Source organism: Colobus angolensis, unplaced genomic scaffold (genome assembly GCF_000951035.1).
Source record: "Colobus angolensis palliatus isolate OR3802 unplaced genomic scaffold, Cang.pa_1.0 Scaffold197, whole genome shotgun sequence".
Taxonomy (NCBI): Eukaryota; Metazoa; Chordata; class Mammalia; order Primates; family Cercopithecidae; genus Colobus; species Colobus angolensis.
Window position 1 is genome coordinate 4,892,856 of NW_012115121.1, and position 9,640 is coordinate 4,902,495.

Below are 9,640 nucleotides of genomic sequence, written 5' to 3' on the forward strand. Positions count from 1 at the left end.
TAGAGACGGGGTTTCACCGTGTTAGCCAGGATGGTCTCGATCTCCTGACCTCGTGATCCGCCCATCTCGGCCTCACAAAGTGCTGGGATTACAGGCTTGAGCCACCGCACCCAGCCCTCATAGTTCTTAAACATACTTTTTCTCTCTCCAGTCCTCATTTTTACTAAAAACAGACCATGATAGGACTGATTTGTTTGCAAAATAAACTTTAGTCTTATTATACTTGGCCTGGTTATTTGCATAAAGCACAGCAAGAATAATTATTTGCCATATAGGCTCCTTTCTATATTGGCTTTGATGGAACATTGTTCCATGAGGAATCTCAGATAAGACTTTAAAGCCTTGAGCCGAGCCATGGTTTTCTGCCAACCATATCTGAATGAGTTGAGTACATTTCTCTCCTCTTGAGGTCTTAATATAACTTGGGGATCCTGGGCCTGCTAGGAACTGATATTCTTTCCTTACCACAGGTCAGGAACCCTGTACAGGAACTGTCTAGACTAGTTATGAGGCCAGTTTTCTCAAGGGGATTTTATTGTCTCTATAAGTCAACTTTGATTCCTTAAAGGAGTCTGTATCTCAAAGCAAGAGAATGAGGGGTGGGATGTAGTGATGTCACAAGAGTCCCATTATGACCCCTACCCCATCATTGGAGCAAGGACTGGCTAAGCCTGAGCAAGGGTGGGGGAAATAAATAAGGCACTGTTGCTAGGGCCTGAGCCCAGTAGAGAAAGGCTGTGAGCAGAGGGAGGGCCTTGAGTCCTGCTGCTCCTCCTGGACTCCTTCATCCCAACCCCTTCACATCCTCCTCTAACAAGGACTCCCACATCCCTCCCCGGCTAACTTGGATCCTGCTCAATGCGACACCTGCCTTTCCTGAGTCCCCGGGTTCCTGCAGGCCTCGGGGCCCCACAGTTATATCTGCTGTTCCTGCAGGTCAGTGGCCAGGGTAGGGGTGGGTGGGGGTGCAGAGGAAACCTCTTGAAAGAGGCAGGGCACAGATGAGGCCTCCACCAATCTTGCTGGATGAGGACTTCCCACCATCCTGGAATCCTTCCTGGGTCTCCAGTTGACCACCCTCCTGCTTCCACCTTTTTCCTTGTTTTGGTCCTGCTGTTGGATTTCTGTAAAAATCCGCCTGCCTCCAGCCTCCCCTGATGATCAGTTCCTTCCTGGGGTCATCAGGTTGCTTCAGATTGGGGTAACCATGGTAGGGATGGTGACTTGAGATTCCTGGGCCATAATGCAGGTGAGAAATGCACCCTAAGAGTGAAAAGGAACAGTGTCACTGCTGAAGATGGGACTTAGGCAACACATGTCCCTTAAATCCAGTCCATGAGGGTACCACAAATACCACATTTTTTTCAAATTCTAGCAGAGAGGTTGTACTGGGTTGAGAGAGAGGCCTCAGAATCAAGACCTTGTCTCCTGCCACCGTTTACCCTGGTGAAGCTCCCAGGCCAAGCAGAAACTTCCAGGTCGAACACAAACAGCCTTCAGCCCTCAGAGAGGAGGTGGCACTAACACTCCAAGCGGGCGGCTGCTCTGTGGTCTTCCGCTGCTTGGAGAGGTTGCCTCCATCACTAGTGCCCACCTGAGGAATACTCAGGAACTGCTCTTCAAAGGTACACTCAGATGCCCACTCTGCAAAGCCATTTTGTTTCCTTAATGTACCTCGGAAATCATTTGTTAACAAAGCATTTAGAAATCCACCTGTCTTCTGTATGTGGCATATCTATAGACACTGAGGGTGAAAAACAAGGGCAAGACTTGATTCCTTTTCTTTCTTGCTTGCTTTCTTGCTTTCTTTGCTTTCTTTCTTTCTTTCTTTTTTTTTTGAGACAGAGTTTTGCTCTCGTTGCCCAGGCTGGAGTGCAATGGTGCAATCTCCGCTCACTGCAACCTCCACCTCCAGGGTTCAAGCGATTCTCCTCTTTCAGCCTCCCAAGTAGCTGGGATTACAGGCTCATGCCACCATGTCTGGCTAATTTTTGTATTTTTAGTAGAGACGGGGTTTCATCATATTGGTCAGGCTGGTCTCAAACTTTTGACCTCAGGTGATTCACCTGCTTCAGCCTCCCAAAGTGCTGGAATTACTGGTGTGAGCCACTGAGCCTGGCCCGATTCCTTTTCTTAGGGAGCTCACAGTTCAGCAGATGAGACAGAAGGAAGCTGATTCTGAAAGGAAACGGTGTGGTAAAGATGGGGCAGAGGAGTGAGCACAGAGGGGATCAAGAGAAGGGGGAGAAAGACCATTGTCATCGGTGCAGCTTTTCTGGGGAGCAATGTGTGAGCTGAGCTTTGTAAAGAAATGAGGTTTTAATGAGTGTGGGAGGAGAGCCCTCCTGAGACGTATGGAGAGACCAGTGCCCCTCTTCCCTGCCGCTCCCCCTCCTGCAGCTGTTCCCTTCTTCCCTCTGTCCCTGCTCAGCAGTCACAGCAACTCTCCAAATCATGATGCTCAAAATGCCACATCTAAAAAGAACATCCCGGTAGGTGCCCCTGCTTCTTCTGACTTGGCCTCCCTTCCCTGCCCTCTTTGGGTCTCATGTAGTTCTTTCCCCCTCACCCAACCTCCACACTCCTGTGACAGCAGATGAAAACATTTGCTCTCTGAATTCCCATCTGCTTGTGTATGATTTGTATCCTCTGTGAGTCAACAAGGTGAACATATTCCTCATTTGGTTGTGAGATTTTTAAAAAATGTCTCCAACAGGCTCTGCCCCTAAGAAAGTAAATTCATGCACCTACAAAGAGAAAAGAAAGGGACAGCCATCTACCTTTTGACTCCTGAGTTTCCATCTGCACCCTTCAACACTTACTAGGACTTATATGAAATTATGTGACAACTTTTTATTTCTATTAAACAAAATACAGCTTTCTTCCTTATATCTGAAGAAGTTGGCACCCTCGACGCAGAATGGGAGACGCACAGTTCCAACAGTTATTGTATACATCACTGACCATGTTAATGACTCCACAAAATCAATCACGGGTCCACCAAATATTCTATTGAAGATTAAATTATAAAATTAAACTCCAGCAACGTGCATACACAGTTAATAAACCCAGGGAAAAGATCAAAATGGGACCTATATAAAAATTTTAAAACTTTTTATTTATTCTGTTTCTCATGCTTGCTGAGGCTGGAGTGCAGTGGGGTGATCTCTGCTCACTGCAGTCTCCACCTCTGGGGTTCAAGCAATTCTCCTGCCTCAGCCTCCTGCGTAGCTGGGACAAGTGCATGCCACCATTCCTGGTTAATTTTTATATTTTTAGTAGAGACGGGGTTTCGCCATGTTGGCCAGGCTGGTCTTGACTCCTGGCCTTAAGTGACCTACCCGCCTTGGCCTAACAAAGTGCTGGGATTACAGGAGAATGAGCCATCAGACCCAGCTTTTTTTTTCCTAGAGACAGGGTCCCACTGTGTCATCCAGGCTGGAGTGCACTGGCTCAATCATGGCTCACTCTAGACTGGACTTCCTGGGCTCAAGTGATCCTCCTACCTTAGTCTCCAGACTAGCTGGTACTATTCACACTGTACACAAAAATTAATTCAAAATGCATCAAAAACTTAAATATAAGAACTAACCATAAAGCTTTTTGAAGAAAACATAGATAAACGTAGATAAGTCTTTGTGACTTTGGATTAGGAAGCAATTTTTTTTTTTTTTTTTTTTTTTTTAGATAGAGTTTTACTCTTGTTGCCCAGGCTGGAGTGCAATGGCACCATCTCAGCTCACCGCAAGCTCTGCCTTATGGGTTCAAGCAATTCTCCTGCCTCAGCCTCCCAAGTAGCTGGGATTATAGGCATGTGCCACCATGCCTGGCTAATTTTGTATTTTTAGTAGAGATGAGGTTTCTCCATGTTGGTCAGGCTGGTCTCCAATTCCTGACCTCAGGTGATGTGCCCGCCTTGGCCTCCCAAAGTGCTAAGATTACAAGCGTGAGCCACCGCGCCCGGCCACGATTTCTTAAATATAACACCAAAAGTAAAAGTGGCCGAGCATGGTGGGTCACACCTGTAATCCCAGCAATTTGAGAGGCCAAAGCGGGAGGATCCCAGGAGTTTGAACCAGTCTGGGCAACATAAGGGGACCCTGTGTCTACAAAACAAAATTAAAAAATTAGGTGTGGTAGCGTGTGCCTTCAGTCCCTGCTACTCCAGCTACTCTGGAGGCTGAGGAGGGAGGATCACTTAAGCTGAGGAGTTCTAGGCTGCAGTAAGCCATGATTGCACAACTGCACTCTAGCCTATATGACAGAATTAGACCCTGTCTCCAAAAAAAAAAAAAAAAAAAAAAGTACAAGTGACAAAAACAAAATTGGACTTCACCAAAATTTAAAAAATTTGACTTCAAAGACCACCACCCAGAAAGTAAAAAGACAAGCCATAGGATGGGAGAAAAACCTGGCAACTTGTTTATCTCATAAGGGACTTGTATCAGAATACACAGGGAACTCTTACAACTCAACAAAAGGAAAATAACCCAAGTGAAAAATTTGCATGGACATTTCTCCAAAGATAATGTACAAATTGCCAATAATCACATGACATGATACTCAACACCATTAGTCATTAGGGAAAGGCAAACCAAACGCACAATGAGATGCCACCTTATACCCTTATGTGATAAAATCTACAGACAAGAACAAGTGTTGGCAAGGATGGAAGAAAAAACCCTCATCATTGGTGGTGGGAATGTGAAATGGTGCAGCCACTTTAGAAAACAGGTTGACGGCCAGGTGCGGTGTCTCATGCCTCGAATCCCAGCAATTGGGAGGCCAAGATGGGCGGATTGCCTGAGGTCAGGAGTTCGAGAGCAGCCTGGGCAACATGATGAAACCCTGTCTCTACAAAAACAAAACAAATAAAAAACAAACAAAAAAATAGTTCTGCAGGCATGGTGGCGTGTTCCTGTAGTCTCAGCTACTTAGAGAGCTGAGACTGGAGGGCCACTTGAGCCCAGGAGGTCGATGCTGCAGTGAGTGGTGTTTGTGCCACTGCACTCCAGCCTGGGTGACAGAGTGAAACCTCCTCTCTGAAAAAAAAAAAAAAAAGGAAAAAAAGAAGAAGAGGGAAAACAGGTTGGCAATTCCTCTCAAAAATTAAACAGAGTTATACTTTGACTGAGAAATTATACTCCTACATGTATAAGCAGAAATGAAAACATAAATCTACACAATCTTGTACAAAAATGCTCATAGCAGCTTTATTCATAATAAACAAAAGTGGAAACAGTTCAAAAGTCCATCAGCTGATGACTGGATAAATATCGTATATGCATACAAGGGAATATTTTTCAGTAAAAAAACTAAGTTCTGGGCCAGGTGAGGCATCTCATGCCTGTAATATGGATGTTTGAATCTGTGCATAGGTATTGCACAGGCTGAAGGAGGAGGATGGTTTCACCCCAAGAGTTCAAGACCAGACTGGACAACATAGCAAGACTCCTTTCTCTACATATATATACATATATATACAGAAAATGTTATATTAGATGGTGCCGATGATTGCACAATTCTGTGAATATACTAAGAACCAGTGTATATTCTCTTTATTTTATTTCATTTTATTTTAGAGACAGGGTCTCACTCTGTCACTCAGACTGGAGTGAAGTGGTGCAATTTCGGTTCACGGCAACTTCTATCTCCTAGGCTCAAGCGATTCTCCTGCCTCAGCTTCCCGAGTACCTGGGATTACAAGCACGCACCACTACACCTGGATATTTTTTGTATCTTTAACAGAGACGGAGTTTCGCCATGTTGGCCAAGCTGGTCTTGAACTCATGACCTCAGGTGACCCGCACCCCCCCACCCCGCCCCCTCGGCCTCCCAAAGTGCTGGGATTACAGGCATGAGCCACCGCGCCGGGCCCAGTGCACGTTTTAAATGGGCGAATTACGTAGTGTGTTAATTATAACTTAGTAAAGCTGCTGAAAAAAAAAAGAAGATAAAAAAGTGAGGTGGATTAAAGGGTCCATGGAGGAAGCCGCCTGGCCTCCGGCCCGGCCTCCTTCTGGGCTCTTCCTCTCTGGGGACCCCACAGGGCTGTGCGTTTGACAGGCAGTTGGGAGACCCCGGTGGCCGGGTTTGGTCGGTCACGTGGACACGCGGCTCAGCCAATCAGAATCTCCCGGCAGTTGGTTCCTGGAGGAACTGACGAAGCCCTTGTCCCAGGGTCCCTGTCTTGGGGAGTCGGGACTATTGGGTCACCCTGGGTAGTCGGGAATTTAGACTGAGCTGTCTTGGTCACTCAGGGGGCAGTTGGCAGAGTATTCGCGGTCAGGGAGGTGACCCGTGGCCAGCAGGGTCAGGCCACCCAGGGGCAAAGGGTGCTCCTGCACCGGGCCCTGGAGAAGGACAGACCGGTGGGGACTCGGCGTTGGCGGGGGAGCCTCCGCGGATGGGGAGTCACCACCTGCCGGGTAAGAGGGGACTCGACACAGGGGCAGGAGCAGAACAGGCGCTCCCTCCCGGCTCAGGCCGGGTCTCACGCTGGACCCCTCCCTGTCCCACAGGGCTGGCCTCCTTCGGAGCTGGCTGGGAACAGACCAGGATGGAAAGGGGAAGTAGGAGGAACTCAGAACACGGGGATTGGGGCCGATCCTGGGGTCTGAGCTGTGGGGTGAGGAGGGGATCGCCTGTCCCCTGGGGAATGAGGATGTCACCCAGCCGTGGCCGATGCTGGGGGTCATGATCTGAACCTGTTGAACCTTGACAGGTTACACCAGGGCTGCCTTCCTGTTCTCCTGGGCTGTCAGGGAGACTCCCTGCTCTGTTTTGTTTTTAAGTGACCAGAAATAGACATGTAACATAGAAAACGCTATCACTTTGATCATTTGTTTCAAATGAAAGAAAAACCAACACAACTGGGTTTCTGGTGGGAAGCGCTTCCCTCCAACTCCAGGAACTCCATTAAGGACTTAAGAGAGCACAGAGTCCTATCAGCAGACAGAGACATGCTGGGCAGTGGTGAGCTGGGAGCCACCCTGGGACATGGAGATCTCCAGCTCTACCCTCTGTGCAGGGAGATTCCTTTTGGAAAAAATCTCAGGACAGAGTGGGAGAGTGTAGGGGCCAGTCACAAACAGGCTTGCTGCTAGGACCCCTAAGGCATGGGCAGGGTGGGTACAGTGACCAGGGCCAGGAAACTTACAGACCCACGAAAGAGTGTCAATTTCTTTCAAAGTCAGGAGAAAAAAAAATTGAACTATATGAAATTAATATAGTTACCATTATACCAGTAACTCATAAAATCAAGCTTCAGACTTTTTTTTGGGGGGGGGGACGGAGTCTTGCTCTGTCGCCAGGCTGGAGTGCAGTGGCACCATCTCGGCTCACTGCAACCTCCTCCTCCCGGGTTGAAGCCATTCTTCTGCCTCAGCCTCCCCTGTAGCTGGGATGACAGCCACCACCACCACGCCTGGCTACTTTTTTGTATTTTAGTAGAAACAGGGTTTCACCATGTTGGTCAAGATGGTCTCGATCTCCTGACCTCGTAATCTGCCCACCTTGGCCTCCCAAAGTGCTGGGATTACAGGCGTGAGCCACCGCACCCAGAAAACTTCAAACTTTTTAATGGAACAAGGACACACAGGCATTAATCCCATGTCCATTAAGGTGGCAATGCAGCCCTAATGGCCTGGCATCCTTGAAAGGGACATGCGTTTGGTAATGAGATATGCTCAGCAGCATAGTCAGCTGTGTGGTGCATTCTCAGTGGTGCCTCAGCAGCCCCGATGCAGACACCCAGAAGGAGCACAGCCACTTTATCCAGAGGTGAAGTTTTGCAGCAAGACAGCATTCATAGAGGCAGTTCTCAACAAATGTCAGTTCCCAAAAAGGGAACTGATTTTATTGTGGTCATTAGGATATTCACTCATAGAGAACAGGACCTGACAGACAAGGCAAAGAATAAATACTAAGATTAGACTAGATATATTTGGCCCATTTGGGATGAGAGAGAGGCACAATGGGAAAGTGTTGAGTTGAAATCAAACTTGGGTTAAATGTGCTGTTTTACCCAGGATCATTCTTGGCCACAGGACAAAGTGATCCTGGGAAACTGGACCCCCCAAGGCAAAAAGAGAAGCCATCTCCTGCACTTCCTCCAGAGCTGCACCTGATCAGAAGAATCACTTGGGCACTCAGTTAACTGGAGGTGTTTGCTGAGCCGGTACACAACACACGAGGATACAAGCAGCCATTGCACACAGACACACCCACATCGGACACAACCTGCTCTCTTCCCCTCCCTGCACCAAGAGGCGCATGTGGCAGGGGTCCTGGTGGAGCACTTCCAGGAGGAGAGTCCTGGGACCCTCATGTGAAGGGAACTCCATGTCAAGGCACCCCCTTTCCTCAGCCACAGTGAGCTCTTGGGAGCTGGGCAACGGTGTGGGAGAGGTTGTGGGGGATGGCAAAGCAGGGGAACCAGCCTGGAATTGTCTCAGAGAAAGACCAGGCCACTAAGAGTGCAGATGGAGCCATGAGACATCCGAGGGAGGAGGAGAGAAGACCCCCTGGTGACATTGGGGCTCACGTAAACCTGCATCAACGCTGTGGCTCTGTTCAATCAGAAATGCTGCCCATACCCAAGTGAGGCACATACATGCTCAACACCTGAAAAATATCTGTTCTGATTTGGGCCTCAGGAGAAGAGTTAATGTCTCCTTCATCTTTCCCTCTAGCAATCAGCCATGACTGCCTTTGCATTGTCCGTGCTCTCAGCCTACCACCTCCTCCCCCTGCCATTGCAGTGGCTAACACTGGGGAAGAAGACCAAGACACCACAGCCTTTCTCCAATCCCTCTCAAATCAGCACGGACAAGGACACAGGTCTCAATCCACAGCTGCTGCAGATGGACCCCGGCCACATGGGATGGCCAGACACGCCCGCCCAGCTATCTGCAGGCAAAGAAGCTCAGAAGAGATTTGGGGGCCTGAAGGACATCTTGCTCCCATGTCCATATGGGTGGGCTATTTCATGAGTCAATTTTGCCACATAAAGGACTTAATTTCAGCCATTCCAGGGTGCTACAGGATGCACAGCTTCCCATCAGCCCACCTGAACTCCAGCCATGCCATTTTGATACCAGGAAAAAGGTCACTTGCTTTCCTGCCCCTTAGGGGGTCAGAGCCATGGAAGCAAAATGGCACTTCTGTTTGCCTGTTATATAATTTTTTGTAATCTTCTTATGTTTGAAAAATGCAATTATATGAAAAAAGTTTAGTAATTACAGACATAACAGCAGAAAGACCTCGGAACCAAGCTTATTCTCATGGCCGATCTGCTCCACCTGGCACTCTGCTGCGCTGCAGGCATCCTGTGGTCAGAATCACAGAGGGACCGTCAGGGAGGGCCTTCCCAGAGGATGGACCTCACGTGACTGCTGCCTGAGCGAGTGGCACTGGCCACTCTGCCTGAAGAGAGGAGTAAATACAGGGCTGGCCAGGAGACCTGCGCACTCTGCTACCGGCCTTGTCCATCTTTAGCTTCTGATTTTAAAATGAGGAACACACAGGCCAAGGGTATCTTTGAGGGTTAGTAGGGACCTCAAATGCCGTGGACCTTTCACTCTCTCGTTTTGCAAATTCCCAGGTATGGAAATACGGTTTGGATAGAGGGAGCCTGCAG

The 9,640-nt window shown here is 48.4% G+C and overlaps 1 protein-coding gene and 1 long non-coding RNA gene across 2 annotated transcripts; both read left to right on the plus strand.

The window, feature by feature from the left end:
* Nucleotides 1–809: 809 nt before the first annotated feature.
* Nucleotides 810–2,881, plus strand: LOC105511016. Its single transcript, XR_001001661.1, has 3 exons — nucleotides 810–940; nucleotides 2,432–2,492; nucleotides 2,717–2,881. It is a non-coding gene; the product is annotated as an uncharacterized LOC105511016 (long non-coding RNA).
* Nucleotides 2,882–6,163: 3,282 nt separating this feature from the next.
* On the plus strand, nucleotides 6,164–9,290 carry LOC105511017. The gene is made up of 2 exons (XM_011941021.1): nucleotides 6,164–6,428; nucleotides 8,694–9,290. Exons 1-2 carry the CDS (start codon nucleotides 6,407–6,409, stop codon nucleotides 9,191–9,193), a joined length of 522 nt encoding a protein of 173 aa, XP_011796411.1. The 5' UTR covers nucleotides 6,164–6,406; the 3' UTR covers nucleotides 9,194–9,290.
* Nucleotides 9,291–9,640: the final 350 nt, after the last annotated feature.